The sequence below is a fragment of the Trichomycterus rosablanca genome, chromosome 11, assembly GCF_030014385.1.
Source record: "Trichomycterus rosablanca isolate fTriRos1 chromosome 11, fTriRos1.hap1, whole genome shotgun sequence".
Classification (NCBI taxonomy): Eukaryota; Metazoa; Chordata; class Actinopteri; order Siluriformes; family Trichomycteridae; genus Trichomycterus; species Trichomycterus rosablanca.
Genome location: NC_085998.1, coordinates 8047893 through 8075334, shown reverse-complemented (window position 1 = coordinate 8075334; position 27442 = coordinate 8047893). Strand labels below are relative to the sequence as shown.

Genomic DNA, 27442 nt, shown 5'->3' with positions numbered 1-27442 from the left:
ACCTTGATTGTAATGTGCCCTGGTACAATGTACAGTATGTCATTAAAGTTTACTTTTACATTACAACAGTTAGTAGAATAGTTCTCAATCTAATAAAATCGCACAGAAAATGGGTTTTTTTCTCTTTCTCTCCAACATCCCCCCCAATTTTCTTCCCTGACCTAGTCGTATCCAATTACCCTGATCGCGCCACGCTTCGCCTGTACCGATACAACCCTCCACTGCTGACTGAGGAGCTTTGCAACTGACACACGCCCCCTCCGAGACGTGTGCAGTACCGACTGCATCTTTTCACCTGTAGGAGGCGAGTTCATATGCGGATCAGCATTGTGCACGGAGAGCCACACCCTGGGCGGCATGGTGCTTAGTGTGGCTCATCGTACACTATACAGCTCCATGTTGGAACTCAACACTGGCAGGTGATGAGAAGCGGCTGAAGATTGACATGTGGTGGAAGGGGCATGTAGTGATCCGGCACTCGCTGACAGTTAGGAACTGGAATTGACTAGATTAGGAGAAAAAAAAAGGGGGGGGCTGGAGTCTGCCCCAAAATATATACCTAATAACAATTACTTGCTTACTACATTTCAGATACAGAAATACAAACATTTTACTTGCAAAATGCTTTTACAGACTGAAAATCAGAAACAAGATTTAGATTAGCTGAGGTAAAAAAAAAAAAAAAAGACACACAAAGATGCTAGTCAAATTTATTTTGATTTAAGTATTGAGACTGAACATTAGAGAGTAAAACAGAAGAAACACTGGTTCCAGTTGTATAATCTTACAGCAGACAAAGGCCACTTTCACATGGACTCTGGAGGATGACACTTCTGATGTGAGACTCTGTTAATGTGGTGTTTTTTAATGGAATGGTTTGGTAGCGTTGGATTTTACAGGACCCAGTTTTAATTGGTGTGTGTGTTTGTAACCAGAGTCATTTCTAAAGTGCTCTAGAATTAAAATGAAACTTCCAGTGCAGAACTACAAGCTGCTGATAACAGTGGACCAACTGAAACAATTCAAGGTGCTTCAAGAAGTGCTTTTAATCTTCAAAGATCTGATTTCTGACAGCCTAATGGCAACCTAACAGGCACATACCATACTTTATAAAAAAACTAAAAAAACAATACAATGTCAACATGAAGTCAACGTGAACAGAGTATCATTGTTGCAGATGCACTGAATAGTACACTGCTTAAAAAGAATACTTCAGCAATCTACGACCTCCTCTCTGTCTACCATACTGACGTTAAACACTCAGTTATGATCATTTTAACGTTAACCTGACTTATAGTAAGTCCAAAGAACAGGTGAAAAAAATATTTCAGCAGGCAAAAATAGATTTTAAACAGTTAAACTAGTAATTACTAGTAAAAAATAGTAATAAAAAAAAAAGATTTTTATCACTAAAAACATCTATGGGGGCGTGGGTGACACACTAGCCCACCACTGTTCGAGTCTCAGTGGTGCCATCTGCCTGGTCAGGCACTTAACATTTAGCTGTGTAAGAGGAAGGAAAGGTTTTCTAGGGTTTCTCCCCATCTCCAATGCAAATGCAACTTCTGCAGTCTGACTGAGGCAGCAGCACCAGTAGTGGTGGAAAACAAAGGGCATAGATTGACTTTGAGAATCCACCACTGGCTGGTGTAAAGAAGCCACCAGCGGCTGCACACATCATGAAACGGGAACATCAATTGAGGCTTTCTTGACTAACATCAGTATGAATGGAAAGGGTCACACAGAGGTCACTATTTTCAGTGTTTGTTTTTAAATATGGGGTGTCCAGAAAGCTCATGATCAGGGGTCTGAATAATTTTGGCCATACAGACAACAACTGAATGATTACCAGTAAAACTGATTTCAGACATTAAACAATGGTGACCGGTAAATAAAAATCAATTAAATAATTCGAATGAAACATACCTTATATTTACTTTAAAAATATGATTTTACTATGGTTTCATTAATAAGAACTGAAATATCTTATATATATTTTACATAAACACTTTCAAATTAAATTATTACTAGTACAGTGCCCAGGTGGTGCAGCAGGATATTCCGCTAGCACACCAGCGCAGAGATTCTGAACTCATTGGTTCGAAACTCGTCTTGCCATCGGTTGGCTGGGCATAATTGGCAGTGCCTGCAGCAGACACATTTCTGCTAGGGCGGAATGACCGGACTATGTGGGTGGGGTCTTCAAACGTTGTGTAAGGACCCTGATTGGCAGATAGAGAAAAGAAGGTGTCCACTAAAGGCTGCACGCGGGTCGGTGGAGGCGTGAGCAGCAATATAACCACCTTGACTGCAATCAGGGATCCCCCAGCAGCGAAAGACAAATTGACTATGCTAAATTGGGAGAAAATGCATAAATACATAGAAAAAAAATGATTACTAGTAAATCTTTCGGTACGGGAGAAGTGTGTTTAAAGAATCCTCTGTGATTTTGCCAGTATCCTGCAGATGTGATGTACAGAGATTAGGTTTAAAAAATTTCATTTTTTAATGAAATACTCTAATTTTTTAGGACAGTAGTATAATTACAAGAATTGTATATAAAGATGCTATAAAGTATATGTAAGTGAACTACATAAAACCAGCTAATCATATATAAATAAATGATGTGCCTTTTCATTTTGTTACACTTGAAAACTTGTTAATACGACCAGATTACCAAAGAACGACTCTATTAATAAAACTATTAGGGCTGGCTTTAAAGCTAATTCAACATTAGCAAAACCACACTGTTCAGCAGATTTCCATAGAACCTCTTTTCATATAAAACGTTTGCATTTTGTACAGAAAATAAAAGCCAAAACATTTCTAAACCACAGATTTAAAAGGTGCTAATGTACAAGCTGAAAGTGTACAGTGTTCCTACAGGATGAGAGACGGTTCCGCTGTACAGCTCACACTCTACTGCCAGTAATTACAGCCTGCTTTATTCTGAGAGGAACTGGTTTAATGTACACAGATTACTTAAGCATCCTGATTCCACCAAGAGACAGGGACAGAGCTGAAGTTAAAATCTGATCAGCCAATCACAAATGTCAATCATACAACATCACCATTGGCTTTTCTTTTTCTATATTCAGCTTGGCTGATCAGTGCTTTCAATGCTCAGTGTAACAGTTCTGTAGCGATAGCTAAAGGAATCAGCAACAGAGTAAAAATGTAACTAGAAATGGAATTGTGCAGCTTTAGTGTTGCTAGGTGGCAACTATGGTGTGTCTGGTGGTTGTTAGTGTGCTTGGTAAGTTATGCCAGGTTTGTGGCTGTTAAGGTACTTTATGTGATTGCTATAATATCTCTAATGGTTGAGAGGGTAATTTAGGTTGTCAGGGTGTTGCTAGAATGTTGCTGTGTGTTTCAGGTGTCTGATAAGGTATTACTAGTGTGTTGGAAGTGTACATCTGTAAATCTCACTTTTGAAAAGTTGAATGGTTGCTACACAAAATCCATGTGCTTTGTAAAATATTTCGGCTAGTAATGTTAGGTCATTTGTTACAAAAATACCTTTTTATCTAATGTCTGAAACTAAAGATTTAGCTAGCACCTTGTCATTAAGCTATTTATAGTGACCGTCAATGTAGTAAAAGACAAAAGCGTCAGAAAGATCAACAATATCCTCAGATATGTTGGTTAATTTCTAGAAAAGTGTGTCAATATGTAATGAGTAGATAGCTAAGATCAGATTAGCTATTAGCTATACACAGTACTCTTTTTTTTATTTATTACATACCGTTAGGTTGTATACACAACTAGTGTAACATTGTAAATGAAAGTGTAACATTTCCGCTGTTTGCACCTCCTCTTCACTTCCAGAAGGGGGCCCCTGACAACCATCTGCCCCATTCGAAATGTGTGAAATTGCTGTCTGCTTTTTTAAAACAGGTAGTGTTGGATTCAGGGTGGCAGAGTGGCTCGGTGGGTAGCACTGTCGCCTCACAGCAAGAAGCTCCTGGGTTCGATCCCCAGGCGGGGCGGTCCGGGTCCTTTCTGTGTGGAGTTTGCATGTTCTCCCCGTGTCTGCGTGGGTTTCCTCCGGGAGCTCCGGTTACCTCCCACAGTCCAAAAACATGCAGTCAGGTTAATTGGAGACACTGAATTGCCCTATAGGTGAATGGGTGTGTGTATGTGTGTCTGCCCTGCGATGGACTGGCGTCCCGTCCAGGGGGTTACTGTGTGCCTTGCGCCCATTGAAAAGCTGGGATAGGTTCCAGCACTCCCCCGCGACCCTAATTGGATAAGCAGTTAAGAAAGTGAGTGAGTGAGTGCTGGATTCAGTGGAGCCACACTGTGTTCAGAGGAACACTCTATGCCTTATGTGATCCTCCACTACTCATGCAGGTGCCTGGACCAGACAGCAGAGGTCACTGTTGCAGCAGCAATGAGGAGAAACCCTAACAGACCTTCATTTACTCAGACACGGCCAGCTGTGCATGTTGGGTGCCCAGTCAGCACCACTGAGGTTTGAACCTGAAAGCTTAAGCTCTCCACGGTGGTGAGCAAGCTGACCATGAAGAAAATAAGGTGCAATAACAAATTTAAGGTCTTGCTGGAACAGCACAAATTGGACAAATTAAGTTTGGGGTAATAAGGATTTTTTTTCTGTTCATACACACCACATACCCAAAAGTATGTGGACACTCCTATATTAAAAAAAAGTATGTGGACACTCCTTCAATTATCACTACTAATAATTGAAATGTTTTGGGCCGCTCAGGTGGCGCAGCGGTAAAAACACACCAAGAACACTAAAGCTGGGATCTCGAAAACATCGTATCGAGTCTCAGCTCTGTCTGCTGGCTGGGCTGAGCAGCCACATGAACAACGATTGGCCTATTGTTTATATAGGGAGTGGGATGACTCTCTCATGACTGATGCAACTACGACCTCTGCTGGCTGATTGATGGCGCCTGCACAGAGACGAGGAAAGAGTGCGCTGATCAGGGTGTGTCTCTCCGTACACAGTGCTGATCCGCATATGCACTCGCCTAGTGTAGGTGACAAGATGCATACGGCTGCTGCCCACATGTCGGAGGGGGCGTGGTTAGCTTAGTTCTCCTCAATCAGAGCCGGGGTCGGCATTAGTGGAGAGGAAGCATGATGCAATCGGGCAATTGGACACGCTAAAGTCGGGGGAAAGGGAGAAAATGCATAAAAAAATTAATAATAATAACTGAAATGTTTTTACCAGGTGTATAAAATCAATTACATCAGACAGCAAGCGAATTAAAATTAGCTAAAATTTAATGGGATGTATACCATCCTTCGTAATTGGCTAATCAAATTAAACCAAGGCCCCGGCCTCTCTGCTCAGAATCACCTGTCAGTTGGCAGAATCAGGACATGAAACCCTGTCTCTATACCGGTCTGTACATGTTATTATATGGAGTACATTTTGACAGAATTCCTCTACAAGCTTGGATTGGTCCAATTGACTCAGAAAACAGGAGAGACACACAAGACGTCCAACATGTTGGCATTAACCTGCAAAAAACAAGAAAAGTTTTTCCAGCCCATCACGATAACTGTTCGCTGTCAAAAACAAAATTGACAAAGTCTGTCGTGGCGTCAGGGTCATCATCCTCTTCCTCTTCGTCTTCCTCGTCCTGAGCCGAGGGCCTCGCGGGCGGCAGGCCGTTGTGCTTCAGTACTGATTCCTTTGAGCCTTTTGGTGGCGCCCTCGCACTCTGCAGCCTCAAGTCTTTAACTTTGCTGCCCGTCCTTCTCGTCTGTCTTTTCTCCACGTCGTCCTCTTCCTCGTCTGTCTCTATACGGTTCAGCTTCCTGCGGAGCGGCCGCTCCTCCTCTTCCGACTCGATGATGCCTTCATCCCCGTCTGATTTTATGTTCTTCTCTTCCTCTTCGTCACTTGAACTTTTTGCTTGAAGGAGCCTTTTGTGTCTTTGTTTGGAGTCCCGCTGCGTAGATTGTTTCTTTCTGGCCCTCCGCCTGCTCCTTAGGTCAGGTTCCTCCTCTGGCTCTGAATCCTTGGATAGAACCGATGCTGAAATAATATAAGATGGAAAATTAATAATAATGTATTTAGTCATTGTAAAAAGCTAATTAAGGCTGCTCAGGTGGCGCGGCGGTAAAACACACGCTGTTCACCAGAGCTGAGATCTCGAATACATCGTATATCGAATCTCGGCTCTGCCTTGCCGGCTGAGGCTGAGCGGCTACATGAACAACGATTGGCCTGTTGTTCAGATAGGGGCGGGATTAAGCCGGATGGGGACTCTCTCTCAGACTAGTGCGATTACGACCTCTGCTGGCTGGTTGGTGGCGCCTGCAAGGAGATGGTGAAGGAGTGTGGTAGAGGGTGTGGCCCTCCGTGCACAGCGCTGTCCTGCACTGCACTTCTCAAGTGTAGGTGATAAGATGTTCGATTGCTGTGCACGTGTCGGAGGGGGCGTGGGGCAACCTAATTAATTAAAAAATTCGGAAACAGAACAGGGCGGCACGGTGGCTCGGTGGGTAGCACTGTCGCCTCAGAGCAAGAAGCTCCTGGGTTCGATCCCCAGGCTGGGCGGTCCGGGTCCTTTCTGTGTGGAGTTTGCATGTTCTCCCAGTGTCTGCGTGGGTTTCTTCCGGGAGCTCCGGTTTCCTCACACAGTCCAAAGACTGAATGGTTGTGTGTATGTGTATGTATGTGTGTGTGTGTGTGTGTGTGTGTATGTGTGTGTGTGTGTGTGTGTGTGTGTGTGTGTGTGTGTGTGTGTGTGTGTGTGTGTGTGTGTGTGAGAGTGTATGTGTCTGCCCCACGATGGACTGGCGCCCCGTCCAGGGTGTTATTGTGTGCCTTGCGCCATTGAAAAGCTGGGATAGGCTCCAGCACGCATCGCAATTCATTTCAAATGAACTCTGTGTATAATTATAAAGTAATTACCCCCTGTCTGATTGCTTCTGTTAATGCATATTTGCTCTAAATAATTTAAAATAATTACTGATATTACACAAAAAACAGCACATTATCTAAGACAATAATATTTATTTAAGGAACAAATTCATCCAACACCTACAGTATATCACCCTTATGAAAAAAGTAATAGTTGCTTAATCACTTAGTAATGGACAGATGATGAACTGCTGCTATACCAATGCTGCTATGGCCAGATGTTTTACTGACATACTGTTTTTCATTTGATTTTGGGATTCAATTCAAGATCCGTGTACACTGCAAATGTCACATGAACACTGATGCTTCTCTCAGCAGGTTAGCAGTAGCTTCTGTCATATTCTAGGATCACGTGAGAAGCCCATGATCAAACCCAGGTCATCAGAACCCATAACGCTCTGCGGCACTGACTCTTTAGGACATGTTCTGTTTGAAATGTTCTGTGTTATGCTGCATGATTCTTAGTGAAAAAAAGAAACCTGATTCTAATGTTTAAATTCTTCTGTTTTGATTTGGATTTGTTTTTATATCAGTAGCAGAACCAGAAGGACTGACTCACTGTTGGAGCTGGAGTGTCGGCGTGGGCGTGGGCGTGGGCGTGGTGGCTGGTTAGATTTGTGTTTGGAGGCTTGTGGTGACCCCTCGGACTCTGAATTCTCGCAGTAGTTGATCTGAGCTTTCTGGCTGCGCCTTGATCTCCTTCTGCTCAGATTCACGTCGCTGTCGCTGAACTCGCTGGAGCCTTCAGATTCTGCAGCGGGGAGAGAAAGTAAACAGAACATGATTCTCATTATCCTCTCTATATACACCGATCAATCAGAACATTAAAACCACCTCCATGTTTCTACACTCACTGTCCATTTTATCAGCTTCACTTACCATATAGAAGCACTTTGTAGTTCTACAATTACTGACTGTAGTCCATCTGTTTCTCTGCATGCTTTGTTAGCCCCCTTTCATGCTGTTCTTCAATGGTCAGGACCCCCTCAGGACCCCCACAGAGCAGGTATTATTTAGGTGGTGGATCATTCTCAGGACTGCAGTAACACTGACATGGTGGTGGTGTGTTAGTGTGTGTTGTGCTGGTATGAGTGGATCAGACACAGCAGCGCTGCTGGAGTTTTTAAACACCTCACTGTCACTGCTGGACTGAGAATAGTCTACCAACCAAAAATAACCAGCCAACAGCGCCCTGTGGGCAGCATCCTGTGACCACTGATGAAGGTCTAGAAGATGACCAAGTCAAACAGCAGCAATAGATGAGCGATCGTCTCTGACTTTACATCTACAAGGTGCACCAACTAAGTAGAAGTGTCTAATAGAGTGGACAGTGAGTGGACACGGTAATTAAAAACTCCAGCAGCGCTGCTGTGTCTTATCCACTCATACCAGCACAACACACACTAACACACCACCACCATGTCAGTGTCACTGCAGTGCTGGGAATCATCCACCACCTAAATAATACCTGCTCTGTGGTGGTCCTGCATGAAAGGGGGCTAACAAACCATGCAAAAAACAGATGGACTACAGTCAGTAATTGTAGAACTACAAAGTGCTTCTATATGGTAAGTGGAGCTGATAAAATGGACAGTGAGTGTAGAAACAAGGAGGTGGTTTTAATGTTATGGCTGATCGGTGTATATTACTGAACTGTGGTTTAAAATGTTCCTCAGTGTCTCTCATGCAACCTTCAATCAAATTCCATGTTGTGTTGTGTTGGAAGTACAGACAAGTTAACAACATTTCTACAGGAAAGCTTTTGTGGAATGGACTGTATATACTACAAACCTATCTCTTCCTCATCCTCTTCCTCTTCCTCTGAAGAGCCTGGATGATCATGTTTGGCTGATCTCCTTGTGCTCCTCCTGGTTTTCTGGGCTCTTCTGTTCCTGGCTGTTCTTCTGGCCGGAGGCAGACGTTCCACTGCGCTGTCACTCCCGTCCCAGGATCCAGCATCAGCATCAGCATCACTGCCTCCATCATCGTCCCCCGACACGACAAACTCCTTCTCTTCCATGCTGCACTCAGAAAAATAGATAGCAAATAATAACACAGACTTTTGGTGTTGTGGTAGATCAGTTGAGGTTTTGTACCAGTGATCAGGAGGTTGTTGGGTCAAATCCCAGGACTGTTAGCTGCCCATTAATTAAAAGCAGTAAGCCTGAAGTGCTTTGTCAGGTACATTCTCGTATCAGAATCTGTCCAGGTTGTTTAATTTAAATGTATCAACGGAAACACTGAGCACAATGCAGCAACATACCCTGAACAGGACATCCACCCATTTTACCAAATCCCCCCTCAGACACAGCCAATCATGTCTGTATGTTTGTTTGTTTGTTTAGTTGTATTTAAACATCATGTTTAACTACTGTGGCTGTCATGAATGTAACCAAAGAGTGTAACTCATTACACAAGATTCATCAGTTCACAAGGTTATATCAAACACAGTCATGGACAAGTTTGTATCTCCAATCCACCTCACTTGCACGTCTTTGGACTGTGGGAAGAAAACCGGAGCTCCCAGAGGAAACCCTCTCAGACACGGAGAGAACACGCAAACTCCACACAGAAAGGACCCAGACCGCCCCATCTGGGGATTGAACCCAGGGCCTTCTTGCTGTGAGGCAACAATGCTACCCACTTAGCCATCGTGTCGCCCCCATGTCTGTATGAAGATGCCCGAACGGCCAACAGTACTGCTGGAGATTCAAACTCTTGATCCCAGTCCCACCCTGGCCAAAAAGGGCCAAAGACTAGCACTCCTCTGTCTGGTGATTATGCTGTTCGGAGGGTGGAGTGTGTTTGTAAGTGTTCTTTCCTCAGCCACCTGCATAAGTCGCTGTTGCAGCAGACATGACATGACCTTCCTTCCCTCAGTCACAACCAATTTTGTTTGTGAGTGCCCAGTCAGGCCAGTAAAACCAGGACATCAATTATTAGTGCATCTGGCACTGAAATGTGTTGCTCTGATTATGTGTGGTGGCGACCCGTGCATTACAGATGTGGCTGTTACCTCTCCCTGTAAAGCTCACCTGTCGCTGAGGTGGAACTCCTCCTCACTTTCCTCCTCGTCCGGCGTGCTCTCGCTGTCCAGGTCGTTCAGTCTCCGATGATGTTTCCTCTTGCGAGACGCCAGCGTTTTGGCAGGCTGTCGGGTCTCTTTGGCTTCTTCTTTCTCCTGCTGGTCTGTGATGGCAGTGGCTTTCTTACCATGACCCAGAGCTTCAAAAAGAATGCAAAAATACTATCAATTCTTCCAAACTGTTGTGAACTGTTTATGTACATCTGTACATGCTTGGACATGTGGGTTTCACACCTTCTGTCTCTGAATTCTGGAAATCTTCCTCTATTGCTTCATCAATGGCGTCATCAAAGTCGTCAAACCTGCCAATCAATTTCAACAATCAACATTTAAATCTACTTATTAATTACAGACGTGACTGATATGTTTGATAGCTGAGGGACGTGTGAAGCACCTGTAGCTGATGGACTTTCTCTTCCTTGTTGATCTTCTCTCCAGGTTCTTACACTTCTTTGCACCTTTCTTCTTTTCTTCCTTTTCGTCTTCTACATCAGCATCCTGTTTGTAAAGATACACACATTGTTGATTAGGTTATTTTGATCATTTCTCATGAAGTTCATTTTCCTTAACCAACTTGGTGGTGGCACCTTCTGATTACTAGTCCAGTACCTTAACCACTGAGCTACCACTGTCCTGTCACAATCATGTCTGTGTAGACAACCGCAAGAAGGTTCTAGGTTCGATCCCCAGGTGGGGCGGTCCGGGTCCTTTCTGTGTGGAGTTTGCATGTTCTACCCGTGTCCGCGTGGGTTTACTCCGGGTGCTCTGGTTTCCTCCCACAGTCGAAAGACATGCAAGTTAGGTAAATTGGAGACACTAAATTGTCCAGGACTGTGTTTGTGTAAACTTGTGAACTGATGAACCTTGTGTATAAGTAACTACTGTTTCTGTCATGAATGTAACCAAAGTGTAAAACATGACGTTAAAATCCTAATAAACAAACAACAAACCGTGTAGACCAGCTGGCTGATAACACAGCTAAGATTCTGACCTGGATCTCAGCGGTAGTGGACTAGCATAACAGTCCACTATGCCAACCAAGCACCTTCTGCTCAAGAAAGTGATCACCATAAATGCAATATTATTCACGATTTCAGGCATGGTTATAATGATAATGATTATTATTATTATTAACGTCTCTTGGTCTATTACGCTAATCCAACAATCACTGAGATCTGGAATAGAAATGATTGGTTATGTTTGAGGAAACAGAAAAACGGCTAAAGCTCTGTGATGGTTCATCACCCTGTCCAAACTATTCCTGCCTTGCGCCTGTTGTTTCCCGGTGGAACCCGACCCGCTGCAACTTTCAACTTTGACCAGGATAAAGTGGTTGATAATTAAATGAAAAAATGAGGTCATGTGAACATACTTACTGGATTGGGAATGATGTTCTCCACACTGATGCCCACATACACCAAACGCTCTCGCCTAAACACACACACACACACACACACACAGGTGAATACAACTTTTAATAAAAACTGATGATTTGAGACACGGGCGGCATTTTAATAAGTATACAGCTCACTGAGTAAAAATAAAGAACAACTTGTTTTCTACCAGGACTGCCAAAATAAAAATAAATAAATGCAAAGATTTAATATATATCTATATTGATCATTTATCTTTACATATTCTTATTTTTATCAGAAATTATACCAATACTTATTTTTGTCACTTATAGTTCATTTATAATCACACAACAGCCAATCTGGTAACGGCTGACATATGCTTCCTCTGTGACATGTAAAGCAGTGCACTTAGACCTCAAGAAGATGCTAAAGGTGTCACTTCTAGTCTACATATGCTGATGAACACCTGAGATTACTGGTCTTGCTGTGAATGACAGGGAATGCAGTGTTGCAATTTCACTCATTTAGTGTAGTGAACTTTTCTGTTCACTTCACATTACATTACTCTTCCTAGAGTTTTTTTTCCCTCTCCAAGTATATAAAGCGTCCTTGGTATTGTGAAAGGCGCTATATAAATGTAACATTATTATTATTATTATAGTGCTAATTATGCTCTCTTAGATTCTGGTAAAATACTTAATACATTTCTTTATGTTCATTCTTACTATATTAATACATGGTTATGTTTAATCTCTTTCTGATTGTTGGTTTAGATGTTTTTAATAAATAGTATTTCATTGTCTATTTAATCCTGGGTTCTGCATATTCAGACCAGACAGGGACTGTAGGAGATGCAGGGCTGAAAATCAGTGAGGATCTGCACCTGAATCCTCCTGCCCTTGTGATGCGTGTCAGAGACAGTAATCATGCGTTTTTATGTGATAATGTGTTGAATGTATAAATATTATATTTAGGCGTCATGTCTTTACTGCGTTGTGCCCAGTAATTCTGGGGAAACCGGACCCCCTGCAACCCTAACCAGGATAAAGCGTTGGTAAAACATTTATACAAGAACACCAACTTAAACTTTTCTTTAAATAAAATAAACATAATTCTAATATTGACACTTATCTGTGTTGGAGTTCATCCCCCAATGTCCTGCAAACTAAACTATCCTAACAATGAAATCTACTGTTGGTCTCGTCCCTGCACCAGAAAGATGATCTGGAACCTTTTATAATAAACACAGTACCCTGTCCACATTTATCTTACAAACATACAAAACAGGACAGAAAGATATAAATAAACCATACATTAAATGATTAATCCAAACATAATTATGGAGAGGAATTTGATCTGACAGAAAATAAACATCTTTGCATTTATTTATTTATTCTTTCTATTCTTCTGCTTTATTTTGCCAGTCCTGGTCCTGCTTCGTAGATAGTAACGCTTGCGCCTGCGTCGTTTCGAGTATCTGCACCTCCTCTCAGCTCGATCCCGCTTCTTTAGAGCCGAGTCCAGATTCTGCAGCTGCTCCTCAAGCTTCTCACACAGCCGCTTCTGAAAAACAACAAAAGACACACAGCTGGTCTGTGGTGTGTTTCAGACCAATCATCTTCTTCACCTGGTGGTTGTGCAATTAATTGCCTAACCAAGTGGTTCTCAAAGCATTTTGGTGACAGAATACTCTTAGAATAATACTTTCATCTAAGGTCTCCTTTACCAGAGTTTATTCATTCAGTCATTGTGATGCGGTTGAGGTGCGTGGGATTCATTGGGCGATAGGCAGGAAACACTCTGTACAGGTCACCAGACTATCACAGGGCGCGCGCACACACACACACACACACACACACACACACACAGACACACACAGACACAGACAGACACAGACAGACACAGACAGACACAGACAGACACAGACAGACACAGACAGACACAGACAGAGACAGACACACACACAGACACACACACAGACACACACACAGACACACACACGGGGCAATTTTAGTAACTCCAATTAATCTGACTAAATGTCTTTGGACTTATGGGAGGAAACCAGAGCCCCCGGAGGAAACCCACACAGACAGGGAGAACATGCAATCTCCAAATGGAAAAGACCTTGGCCGCTTGGCCGGGGAATGGAACCCAGGCTCTTTTGCTGTGAGACGACAGCACTACCAACTGTGCCACCCTACCAAAGTTTAGTGGTTCCTACAAAGTTTAATATGAAGGAGGATAAATTATCATCAATGCTTCATATCATCAGTGAAGCTTTATTCACTCTTAGGTTCTACGCCATTGCAAAAGACTGGCAAGGAGAGCTGAAACCATCATGCACCCTTCTGTGAGTCTCACACAGAGCCATAGTGTGTACAGAGAGACATGCTATGCACTAAATTATTAACAAAAGTAACAACGTGATGACCCCAGTCCCAGGAAATGGGGTGAAGCTTTACTACTATTCATCAATGTGTCTAATACAGTCTTCTCTTAAAACAAAGGCTCCGCCCCGAATCACATATGACTGCACTTGCTTCTATTTTAATATACTTACACTACTAAGGGTTAGGGTTACATTTTATTGATCATTTAGTATGGTAGTATGTCGTTTGGGATGCTGTGTCTGTTTTATTGCACTAATGCACAGACTGATGTCATCAGTGAAGTTGATGCTCCAACCACTCCTGTACTGACCAATCAATGCAGAGGTGGCCAGAGATTTTGTGCGCTTCTGGTTCAGAAGGTGACTTTTCCAATCCCTAAACTTCCCTCAACCAACACAAGGAGTCACTTGAACTGTCTTAAGACACTGAACGACTGCACAAATGTTAGCATAGTGTCATTAGTGTCATTACTCACATGTTGGCATGGAGGGCAGAACCACTCTCCATCAGGAATGATCATCAAAGGAGGGCGCAGGCATGCCGTGTGGTAGCCGCTGTCACACATGTCACACAGAAGAATCTGGAAGACATGCACATTCTACTAAAGCTAGCTTGGGAATACCTGTAAACATGGCACCGAGGAGTGAAAAGGTCGTAGCTCACCAGTTCTGGGTGGTTGGCGAGGCGGCAGTGTTTACATGCATCTTCAGGTGGAGCTTGGTCCATGTGCTCCGATTCAGGATCAGTCTTCTCATCGTCTGGCTCGGATTCATTCTCAAGCTTGTCGCCTCCCACTACAACAGCTTCGATTCTGCGGGCTTTCACAGGTTTTGTCCAGCGAGGCCGCCTGTGCCGCCGTTTAGCCTTAACAGAGATGAAACATATCCACCTTATTTAAAGAAATGGTTTGATGTTACCCAACATTTTTTTGCTATGAAAATACAATCCATTACCCTCATCATAAATCAAATACAGTTCTAATATAATGTGTTAGAAAATAATAATAAAAATTATTTCTGGATTTACTGCATTCTCTGGATTTACCCCCTTTATCTCTCAATCTAATCATTTCCAATTCATGACTGTGAATCTGCTGCCACTTGCACAATGCCTGACCTGATCAAGAAGAGACAGATCACCACACGCCCCATGCAACCTGAAGGTTGGGCACGTCTGCCCTGTCTGACCTTCCCACCCTTAAACACAGCCATCTGTGTTTGTCTGGATGACCCAGTCAGGTGGTCGCTCTGCTGAGATTCAAAATTGTGAGATTGAACACTCCGCAGTGGTGTGCTAGTGTGTCAGACCGCTGCAGCACCCGAGTGCCCAGGAAATAAATCTTGTTTTAGGTCATTTTTCATTGGTGAGAAAGAAGAGATTCACTGAATGGATTGCTGATGAATGCACTGTTATTTCTGTAAAAAGCAAAGCTTAGGTTTGGCACGGGGTAACAGAATGATGGCGTGGGAACAGTCATGGACTGGTAATGTGCCATAATTTATGGAACCATGCATTCAACTCTATACCACAAAAAAGAGATCCTGGTCCTAGTACGTAATTTAAAGCTTTATTTGTAACTGGCTTACACAACAAAACCATAATCAGAAGAACAAGTCCACTGTCCACCTATAAATAAATAAAAAAAAAGCTTTTGCAGTGGCCTAGTCAAAATGCTGACTTGAACCCAATTACGATGCTGAAGCAGAACTTTAAACTGCCAATTAATACTTGAAACCCTATAAATCAATTCTGCAATAATGTGTGAGCCAATTTCTTTTTCCCCAACCATGAAAAAACAAGTTGTGAGAGATATAGGTGTTGTATAACCTTTTTCTGTGGGACGTGGATACATACTTATTCATGGCATTATAGTTCCTGCTGAGGCTTGTTTGGTTTCTGTGTAGTTAGGGTGAGTTTATTTATTTTATTAGGATTCTAACATCATGTTTTACTGACTCTGGTTACATTTATGACAGGAACGTTAGTTACTGGTTACTCAAAATTCATCAGTTCAAGTTTTTAATGTCAAACACAGTCATGGACAATTCTGTATCTCCAATTCACCCGACTGCATGTCTATGGACTGTGGGAGAAAACTGGAGCTACAGGAGAAAACCCATGCAGACACAGGGAGAACATGCAAACTCCACACAGAAACCTGGACCTGAACCGCTCCACCTGGGAATCGAACCCAGGGCCTTCTTGATGTGAGGCGACAGTGCTACCCACCGAGCCACCATGCTGCCCAGTTAAGGTGAGGGGAGTACATGTATATGTTTTACTTTACCTTAGTGGGCTTGACTGGCTCATCTGTGCCAGTTTTCTTGTTCCCGTCCTTACTCAGTGGTGCGGTTTCCTCCTCCTGATCTGTGTGTTTCCTCTCACGGATCTCAGCCAGTTTGGGACTGGGCTTGCAGATTCGGTTGGACCTGCGGAGCCCCGGAGAACGTCTGTGCATGGTGATCTTTAACCGGATTCCTTCCTTCTGGAGCTCGGATGAAGCTTCCTCGTCTTCTCTGAGGTGCATCTTGAGCTTGGATTTGTCGGAGCGTTTTTTTCTTTTAAATCCTTTGACTCTGTTTTCTTCTGCAGGTTGTTGTTCTTCTGTAAGCAGTGACTCTTCAGCTTTCCTCTTTCTGCTCGGCTCTTCCGAACTACCCATTTCTTCCAGCTTTGGTGTGGATGATCCTGGGGTTTCCTGCTTGATCTTTTCCTCTGCATTTGTTCTTATTTCCGTCTTCACCTCTTTGAGATGCTTTTCACCAGCTTTGGGTAGAGCTAGTACTAATTTGACTCTTTCCCTTCCATTTTCATCACTATCTGTAGGCTTAGCCGGAAGACTTGCGTCTTCACTGATGCTGGCATGATGGGTGGCCTGGGTTAGATCCGGTTTGGTGACTACAACCGACTGCCTTATGTTCTCAGTCAGCTCAGTCTTGAAAATCACATCTTGTTCACCATGTATTCCGTTCCTGTTCTTTTCAGGTTCAGATAATGTTTTAAATCTCTCAATTGGACCCATTATCACCCCAATAGTGGCTCTTTTATTCGGATCAGTAGGTGCAACCTTGTCTAATTGACTGTTTAGTGTCTGTGGATTTTCTGTAGGAGGTGAACACGACAGTGGTTTCTTTTCTCCAGAATGTTCCAACACAGCTGGATTGGGGACGATTATCCCACCGACGCTGACACTACCGTTGCTGTTATTGTTATGGTTTACGTGGGTATAGTTACGCTTCTTTAGGGGTATTTTTGCCTGCTGGTCGCTCTTCATGGCCCTCTCGCTGGCATCCGGCTTCACCGGAAGTTCTTGCTTGATGGAGCCCGGTGCCATGACGACAGAGATGGCATTCCAGTGTTGAGGAGAATCCTTTGGCTCGTCCTTCATCAGGCTCTTAATCGTGCTAACTCTGTTGTCTATAACTTGAGGCAATTTGGACGTCTCTGTGCCAAACTCCTTCAGCTCAAGTGCCTTCTTTTCATCTTCTTTAGAAGGATTGTTCAATAAATGTTTTTTGATTTTCACATTCACAGTCTGATTCTCCTTGACAGCACTATCAGAATTTAAACCAATTTCAGTCTTGGTTATTAATGGCCTCTGTTTCTCTCCCTCTTCTTTGCAGGCTGTCTTTAAACCTTTTGGGTGGGACAAATGTTTTCAAATAAATATTCACATTTACAGATCAAACTTGATTGCATGAAATTAAAATATTAAGCAGAAAACATTTAACACCATAGTGCATATCAGCTTGTTTTACCACTGGAGCCTTTCTCCTCAATCTTGCTCCTCTCCTCTTCTCCTGGACCTCCAGAAGCTCCATCACGTCGCTCCTCATCAGTCACTTCTGGCTCTATCTTGGCTTTGAGTCGTTCCAAAATGTCGGCTAGCTCATTTCTAGACCTGACAAAACAAATAATGTTGCTCTAACAAAGACAGGGACAAAGGTTTACACACACTTGGGAGGGCGCTCTGGTGGCACAGTGGCTTAAAGCACTAGCCCACCACCAATGAGATCTCAAGCTCTGGTGTTTGAATATCAGCTGTGCTAATAACCTGGTGGGTGTCCAACAGGCAAAATTGGCCATGCCTGAGGGAAAATCTTGAACTGGCTCCTCGGCTGGTTGGTCAAGATGCCTGTATGAGAGATGATAATAAGCGCATCGTAATCTGCGGCTCTCCTCGGTCAGGACTGGGGTGGGGCAGGAGCCAAGGACGTTACAATCTGAGAATTGGAAACTCACTCACTCTCTTAACCACTTATCCAATTAGGGTCTTTGGTGCTGGAGCCTATCCCAGCTTTTCAATAGGCGCAAGGCACATAGTAACACCCTGGACGGGGCGCCAGTCCATCGCAGGGCAGACACACACACACACACACACACACACACACACACACACACACACACACACACACCTACCTATAGGGCAATTCAGTGTCTCCAATTAATCTGACTGCATGTTTTTGGACTGTGGGAGGAAACTCACGCAGACATGGGGAGAACATGCAAACTCCGCACAGAAAGGACCCGGACCGCCCCGCCTGGGGATTGAACAGTGCTCCCCACTGAGCCACCGTGCCGCCCAAATTGGAAACAACTTCATTTAAATAAAAAAGGAGGAAAGTTTACATGTACTGTCTTTGCTTTGTGGTATGGGCTCCAAATTGTAATTTACAGCTGCACCATCCGAGTGCCCCTGTAAGATTAAAAATTCATAAAAACATAAGTGCAGTGTTTACCTGACGATGCACCTCCAAGAGGAACCGTTGAGGTCGTCCTGCTCCTCCACATAGAGTCGTACGTTTTGGTCCTGATCGAGCTGGAACCAGTAGAGCAGCCCTTCTTCATCCTTGCCGATCGGTTGCAGGCGCATCTGATCTGGATCCTCCTCATTCACCGCCATCTTGAACTTCATATTCTCATCAAACTGGCATTCACACAGATACTAAAATACATGGACAGACAACCAGCCAATCAATCAAACAGAACTGATGGTATGTCCCAACATCATTTGCTTAAATGTAATTAAACATGAATAACTTAAACCTTTTACTGTTTGTGAATTTATGTGTAATATATTGTGTTTTAGAGCATGATGTGAATAATTTATAGATTTTTTTTAATATATATATTTTATGCATTTTCTCCCAATTTAGTGTAGTCAGTTTATCTTCCGCTGCTGCGGGATCCCCGATTTTTTGCAGTTGAGGTGGGTATGTTGCTGCTCACGCCTCCTCTGATCCACGTGCAGCCCTTAACGGAACCCTTTTCCACCCATGCACTCTGCACAGGCACCTCTATCTGCCAATCAAGATCCTTACACAGTGTTTAAAGACCCCGCCCACATATTCCGGTCATCCCTCCCTGCAGACACTGCCAATTATGCCCGCTAGATGGCGCCCAACCGAGTTTCAAACTGAGGAGTTCAGAATCTCGGGGTTGGTGTGCTAGCGGAATATCCCGCTGCGTCACTTGGGCACCTATAATTTATAGATTCATATGTTAGAAACTGTAATGTAGTACACAGTTGTCAGTGTCCTTTGATGCCGCACCTTGAGAATATCTGCTTTGCAGTTCATGGACATTTCTGGATAACCTTTCCTCTCCAGCTCCCAGGCAAACTGACTATTACACTCTTGACACACCTGTATGAATGAAACATTTAATAAAGTTTAATAAGTAAAACTCACAGAGCACTTTATTAGGAACACCTATCTGAAATGTACAATGATTGATTAGTTTAGAAGCTACAAGTCAAGTCAAATTTATTTGTATAGCATATTTTTTTACAATAGACATTGTCTCAAAGCAACTTTATAGTATCCAGGACCAACAGACCAAAAACCCCTGTTGAGCAAGCCGAGGGCAACAGTGGCAAGGAAACCTATCACACAGATGAACTTTGTGGGTATAAAATTACTGACTATAGGCCATCTGTTGCCCTGTATGCTTTGTTACCCCCTGTGCCCTATTTAATAATTAAAAGGGACCCCCATAGGACCCACATTGACCAGATGTTATTCTCAGCACTGCAATGACTTAATAACACGATACTCAGCAGTGAATACATCAGATGCAGCAGTGTTGTTGGGACAAGTTAATGCTGTGAGGAAAGTCAGTCCTGTGATCAGAAAGTGTTGTTGCGTGTCTAACTAGTCAATTAAAATTTATGTACCTCAATACAGTTAAAAATCGGTGCACATGTGCCATGATTCGAATCTGTTATTCATTTAAGATAAATCGATATTCACTTTAAACAGCAGAGGGCACTGGCGCTTTTCACCTCGCCTGGTTAACGGCACTTCACAAAATTGCCAGGTAGGGGATTTTCCAGCAGAATTTATTTATGTGAGGATACTTTCTTTATTTGTATTATTCATTTATTTATATAATGTTGGATTTGTTTTAAAATTTCATTTCAGTTTTTTTACACAAAAAGCATTATTTGGCATAGTTTGTACCTACCTCAGAAATAAAAGGACATTCATTATTTAAATAAATAAAAGATAAGCACAATATATATATATATATATATATATATATATATATATATATATATATATATATATATATATATATATATACACACACACACATTTATATATATATATACACACACACACTTATATAACATTTGTTGAGGGGGCCCAAAACTTTTTTTGTGCACTGGGGCCCCATGAGCTCCTAGTTACACCACTGAGGAAAACACTGCTTCCATTTTCAACACACGGGTGTTTATCGTCTCATATCACCCCCAGGTGAAAGCAGCATCTCGTTGCAGCGAAAAAAGCTCTTGTGTGAGCAGTAGTTAATCTATTTTAAATCCCCCCGCCCCCGCCGGTCCGTGAAATAATAATTTTATATGTAACTGGTCCGTGACCCAAGAAAAGGTTGGGGACCGCTGGTCTACCGAGCAACAGATGGGCTTCATTCAATAATTGTATCTGTACAGACCGAATACGTGTTCCTAATAAAGTGTTTGCCGAGTGTGTACTGTACACATGAACACTTTAACACATTAACAAACTGACGTGAAACATTTTTCTGTGTCCACAGTGACAAATATAAACACACCTTGGTCTTAATTTATTACAAATTGTGAATTAATATTTTTCATAATTCAATAATTTAACAAATTTATTTAAAACATACTTTTATATTTAGAAAAGTTGAATATGTTCAACTGGTTTTAACCAAATGATAGAAATGTTTAAGATTTGAAACTGTAGTTTGCAAGCCTCATGTTACAGCTTTAAGTCATTCTGAAACTTTCTGCCCACCTAGTGAGATGCTGCTCTATAATTATAACATATAGATTTATTCAGGGATCTAATTACTGAGAAGGTTCTTAGTCATCCAGACAGTACAGAGGACATCACTACAGCCTATGGACCAAATTTGAAATACGTTTAAGCTCGAATTAATCACAGTATTGATCTTTTCTGGGCGCTGGGGTGATGTAGCAGTCTAAAACGCTAGTCGGGGCTCGGCTATCCAGTTCCAGTCTCAGTGGTGCCATCGGCCTGACCAGGCGCTCAACAAACATAATTGGCATGTCTGGTGGAGGTAAGGGTCACACAGTCTGGTCAAGGCACCAACACAAATGGCGAAAGAATATAAAGAGCGTAGTGTGGTCCTCCATACTTGCTGACGCTCTCTGTAAGAATCTGCTGCTGGCTGGGGTAAAAATGGCGAGATACATTTTGTGGTGTTTTGAATATGAACCAATATGGCCATTTTTATATATATTTTATATAGTATTCTAATCACATTGGGTTAAAGTTCACGTCAACTATCCACATACTTCTTCAAACTGACATCATGGATTAAGTTCAGAGAGCATAAATAAGCAAAATTACCTTGACAAGATATTTTTCCCATTTGTCATGTGTGACCGACTTGCCAAGTTTGCGAAGTAACTTCACATGAAGGTCAATGAGAGGTTGTGGAACTGTAAAGTAAAAGAAAGTGAAAAACAATAATTACTTAAAAAATACTGTATGTATGTATAATTATACAATGATACAGCTTTACGTGGGAACCTAACACTGACAGGTGATAAGAAGTGGCCACAAATTAAACACAAAAGTCAAATCATTGGTGCACCTCTGCCCTCCCTCCAGGACTTGTATTCTTAAAGAAACGGGCAGAGAAAATTATTACTGACTCCTCACACCCTGGTCATAACTTCATTCAACCCCTTCCCTTCGGCAGGCGCTATAGGTCCATCCACACTAAAACCTCCAGATTTAAGAGCAGTTTCTTCCCACAGACCTCATCTCCCTCCTAAACAAATAAATATATGACTGACAATACAGACTTAAGCGCGACAATATTCACCTGCTGCCAATTGACTAAATATTGTAGTACTCATCCTACATGCTGTGCACTTTACTGTTATTTTTGTAAATATTCCACACGCTGCTTACTTTATTATACATTATCTGTATATCACGGTATATTGCCATTGGTATGTTACCATATATTGTGTACCTCTGCTTATATGTACATACATAGGTCACTGAATACTGTACATACATACATGCACACGTCCATACTTTTTGTATATATTGCTTGTATATAGTCTTAAAGTTTGAATATTTTGTGTTTAATGTATAATGTATACATTGCTTGTATACTGTATTTATACTAGAGAGATACCATCAGCCGGAACCAAATTCCTTGTGTGTATCCACATACTTGGCCAATAAATCTGATTATGAAGGGGGTGTGGTGATCCGGCTCTTCTCCTGGTCATATCTGGGATTGTGCAAGCGGCAGTGGATTCACTATCAGTAATTGGAAATTAATAAATTAGGACATAAAAGGGGGAAAACGAGTATCCAGTGCTCCTAGCAGAATATTTTTGAGAGTAGGACAGAAAACTGGAGGATCCGTAAAACAACATATAAACAGCAATTCAACACTGATCAGGATTATTTAAGGAAAGAGTAATTACTAAGATTTAATAATTCATTGAACTAAGGATCAATTCTTAGGGGCATGTGTTTTTGGGATGTCATGGGATTTCAATAATCTAGTTAGGAACACAGTTGGGACAACTTTTCTGGCCTTATTGTGGGTTTCCAGAAAACCTAGTGGATATCATCAATCATTATCACATGATTAATTATTGCCAAGACCTTCTGATTCTTCACTCATGATAATGACTGTGAAGTAAACTTTTTTCCACAAAAGAATGTAAATTATGCAGGTCTGGTACATTTAATTTGAAATTGAAACCTCTGTTTACAGCATATACTTCACAGTATACACACTAATATTAATATATATATATACTGTTTCTACACACATTGTTTACGTTATCAGCTCCACTTACCATACAGAAGCACTTTGAAGTTCTACAATTACTGACTGTAGTCCATCTGTTTCTTTGCATGCTTTGTTAGCCCCCTTTCATGCTGTTCTTCAATGGTCAGAACTCCCCCAGGACCACTACAGAGTAGGTATTATTTGGGTGGTGGATCAATCTCAGCACTGCAGTGACACTGACATGGTGGTGGTGTGTTAGTGTGTGTTGTGCTGGTATGACTGGATCAGACACAGCAGTGCTGATGGAGTTTTTAAACACCTCACTGTCCCTGCTGGACTGAGAATAGTCCACCAACCAAAAATATATCCAGCCAACAGCGCCCCGTGGGCAGGGTCCTGTGACCACTGATGAAGGTCTAGAAGATGACCAACTCAAACATCAGCAATAGATGAGCGATTGTGTCTGACTTTACATCCACAATTTGAACCAACTAGGTAGGAGTGTCTAATAGAGTGGACAGTAAGTGGACATGTATTTAAAAACTCCAGCAGCGCTGCTGTGTCTGATCCACTCATACCAGCACAACACACACTAACACACCACCACCATGTCAGTGTCACTGCAGTGCTGAGAATGACCATTGAAGAACAGCATGAAAGGTAGCAACAAAGCCTACAGAGAAATAGATGGACTACAGTCAGTAATTGTAGAACTACAAAGTGCTCCTATAGGGTAAGTGGAGCTGATAAAATGGACAGTAAGTGTAGAAACAAGGAGGTGGTTTTAATGTTATGGTTAATCAGTGTATATATACTGTTAAGCTTTTGTCTATGAAACAAATAAACCATAAATAAACCATGATATTTTAATGTAGTACCTTAAAATATCATAACACTAACATTATGTTAAATCAAATAAGATTCGTATTTTAATTCAGGACTTTAAGGGTTAAACCACCAACATTTTTATATTACCACAAAAAACCGAAACTCTTGTAAAATTAAATATTACAGATTATTTAAATAATGTTATGATACCATAACAAGCAAATTAAGGCTCCTTTATTTATTAAAGTATTTTGTATTAGATAAATTAAAGAGAACTATAATGAAGGGAAAGTTTGACGAATGCTGTGTGCACATGCGCAGTAGAGGCGCCAGGTAGCCAGAGAAGCTAAATCTGCATGTAAACATTAACACGCTTTTAAATCTAAACTTAATAAAACGATCAAACACCAATATATTTTAGTTTGACTTTTTCCATTTACGCAGCAAATACTTTTTAAAAATGGTAAAATGGCAAAAAGATGCAGAAATAGTTAACGAAGTAGAAAAATGCTAATCGACCTGGAGTCAGTTTTCTACTTGTTAAAGCATTTTCTTTAATATACTCAAATTACTTAAAATAAAACGATAAATAATTGTTTAGGGTTTATGCTCACTAAAAACATCATGCTTCCAAACACAGTAACATGCCAAGCAGGAACAGTGTTTCTCTTGCTTTGTCATGTAGCCTGAAAATCTGTTTTGATCCAACATTGAGGAATTAAAGTCATTAAGGAACAATACAATTCTTTATATGACTAAAATCGTGCAATAGTGCTGAATAAACAAGAAATGTGATTAAAGGGGATATAAAAAAAACCCTGCAAACACCATGATTATAAGGCCATACACTCAAAGTAAATGTGCCATTGATCAGGAACCCTTGTTGTGGGGAACATTAACATAGAGAAGAATCACTTTTGTTGGATAACATGTTTTATTGACACCTTGATCTGAAGAATCAAAGTGAGAAAGTCCTTAAATAGAATGTCATCTAAATTTTAATCCTGCCTTTATTCTAAGAACCATTTTTGTTTTCCTGTTGATGGCATATGCAATTATAAGGACTATCAGGACAGACTCAAGAAGTATGATCTGTCACTCTTTATGCCATTACACATCTACGGATATTAAATGCACAGGACACTTTATAATTTGTCTGTCATATCACTTATTGCATATACTGTATATTTATTACCTACCAGCATTGTACTGTAATACTTACTTAATACTTCTTTCATACTTTGAGCCCTACTTAACAATTTGTTAAGTAACTGAGTCTTTTTTAAATATTTTTTCTAATGTACCTTGAGCCTTTTTAATTTTTTCTGATGTACCTTGAGCTGTTGTAACACTTGACTTTCCCTTTGGGATTAATAAAGTGATCAATCAATCGATCACTTTCAATCTATCTACTGTATGTATGTTGTTGGTGCCATCTTGTTCGGAAGAATCAAGACATAGTTACCATCCATCAGATAAAATTTTATGAAATCAAACATGGTTATTCTGATCATGCCAGTTTCGTTTTAAAGTTGCTAATCTCAGAAATAACCATGTGATCTATAAAAACACAACAAAAATGACTGTGGCACCATGAACATGCTCATCATCCAGCATCCAAGGTACTTTCTTTATTTCTTTATTTAAGATGCTATAGTTAGAAGAATAATTTTGTTGAAGATCATTGAGACTAATGGAATTATTGATTGTGGCACCAACAACCTGCTTACCATTTCTTATCCAAGTGCTTCAACTAAAGTTCTGCCATCCATACCACCTTTATTTCTAAACATGCTAGGGCCATGTTTACATAGATGATTGTGGTACTAACAACATGCTTACCACCCATCATCAAAGTACTTCAGCAATAGTTCTTCTATCTGTGCCACTTTTATTTTTTAAGGTGCTAGAGTAAACAGAACAATGCCCTGCCACCATACATGTTTACATAGTTGATTGTGGCACCAACAGCATGCTTACCATCCACAATCAAAGTACTTCAACTATGGTTCTTCCATCTTTGCCACCTTTATTTCTAAGCATGCTAGGGTCAGAAGAACCTTGTGATGGATGAAACCATTGCCGTGCTACCCTAAATGTTTACATATTTGATTGTGGCACCAACGACCTGCTAACCATTACTTATCCAATTACAATTCTGCCATCCATACCACCTTTATTTCTAAACATGCTAGAGTAAGCAGAACCTTGTGATGGATGGAATTATTGCCCTGCTATCCTAAATGTTTACATAGTTGATTGTGGCACCAACAGCATGCTTACCATCCATCATCAAAGTACTTTAGCTATGGTTCTTCCATCTGTGCCACCTTTATTTCTAAACATGCTAGGGTCAGAAGAACCTTGTGATGGATGGCAACCACGTTGGTGAACTGAAGAAACATTGCCCTGCCTCTATACATGTCTACATGGTCGATTGTGGCACCAACAACATGCTTTCTCATCCAAGTACTTCAACTACAATTCTGCCATCCATACCACCTTTATTTCTAAACATGCTAGAGTAAGCAGAACCTTGTGATGGATTGAATCATTGCCCTGCTACCCTAAATGTTTACATAGTTGATTGTAGCACCATCAACAAGTTTATCATCCATCATCAAAGTACTTCAACTACGGTTCTGCCATCCATACCACCTTTATTTCTAAACATGCTAGGGTCAGAAGAACCTTGTGATGGATAGCAACCATGTTGGTGAACAGAAGAAACATTGCCCTGCCTCTATACATGTCTACATGGTCGACTGTGGCACCACTAACACCCACCATAAGGTACTTACTTCCATTATGGTTCTTCCACCTTAATTTTAATGGTGCCATACACACACTGGGCATCATGAACGTCGCAGTAAATCGTACTTCTCCCTCACCTGATGATGTCTCCTGTAGAAAAGCCTCCAGCTGCGGGAAAGTCATGTCGGGTAGATCCAAGGCAACACCGTACCTCTCCAAAAAAGAGCAAACCACAGCAAAGCTGGCACATGAACCAGGAGGAGGACCGGCTGCAGCTCCCGGAGCAGCCATTTTTCCTCTTACAGTCAGATTAGCGACTGGAGGACCGAGGCCTGCCCACAATCCACCGCGACACTACAAACATCCTTATATTAAAGCAGCAGCAGCCGATGATCTGATCATCACTAAAGCCTGAAGATTCATAACATCACAGATCATCACATTTAAACACAAACAGCGAGGATCCACTGCTGAACAGGGGTGTTCTGCTTTCCACTGATAATCCGCCTATCAGCGCATCATCAGCGACCCTGTCCACCGCCGCGCCTTTTAATCTGCACTCATGTAGCCGAAAAGATCAAATAAATCAGAATTTATATCAGAATTAATTATTAATCATTCATTTGTTGACAAGGAAGAGGATGAAACCATGCCGTGTCCAAGTGGGCGTTCCCGTTTCCACCGGTATTATGCAAGCCCCGCCCTCCCGTGAAACGATTGGCTGTTGGAGCGTTCTCGCGGCGTGTGTTATGAAAAGTTAGCCAATAGACTACCAGGGTGGGTCCTGACGTCATCGTTGGTTGATAAATGAACTTTTCGTTACTGGCGATTTTATTTCATTTTAATTTAA

The 27442-nt window shown here is 41.7% G+C and overlaps 1 protein-coding gene across 1 annotated transcript; it reads right to left on the bottom strand.

Moving 5' to 3' along the window:
• Positions 1 to 696: 696 nt before the first annotated feature.
• On the bottom strand, positions 697 to 27270 carry rsf1a (remodeling and spacing factor 1a). The gene is made up of 16 exons (XM_063005104.1): positions 26730 to 27270; positions 21597 to 21688; positions 19290 to 19382; positions 18477 to 18682; positions 17496 to 17638; positions 16025 to 17373; positions 14401 to 14601; positions 14213 to 14317; positions 12831 to 12910; positions 11369 to 11423; positions 10387 to 10490; positions 10227 to 10294; positions 9943 to 10132; positions 8699 to 8928; positions 7467 to 7658; positions 697 to 6016 (listed from the first exon to the last, which is right to left on the bottom strand). The coding sequence occupies exons 1-16, from the start codon at positions 26881 to 26883 to the stop codon at positions 5529 to 5531; spliced, it is 3750 nt and encodes a 1249-aa protein (XP_062861174.1). The 5' UTR covers positions 26884 to 27270; the 3' UTR covers positions 697 to 5528.
• Between the last annotated feature and the right edge of the window lie 172 nt (positions 27271 to 27442).

What these genes read in the sequence shown, in the direction of transcription:
- rsf1a (XM_063005104.1), bottom strand. Translation starts at nt 26,883, where the DNA reads ATGGCTGCTCCGGGAGCTGCAGCCGGTCCTCCTCCTGGTTCATGTGCC. An exon ending in TCTGCCCTCCATGCCAACAT is followed by an intron (nt 12,911 to 14,212) that starts GTGAGTAATGAC and finishes GTTGTTTTTCAG; the next exon opens with AAGCGGCTGTGTGAGAAGCT. An exon ending in CCAGAATTCAGAGACAGAAG is followed by an intron (nt 10,133 to 10,226) that starts GTGTGAAACCCA and finishes TTCTTTTTGAAG; the next exon opens with CTCTGGGTCATGGTAAGAAA.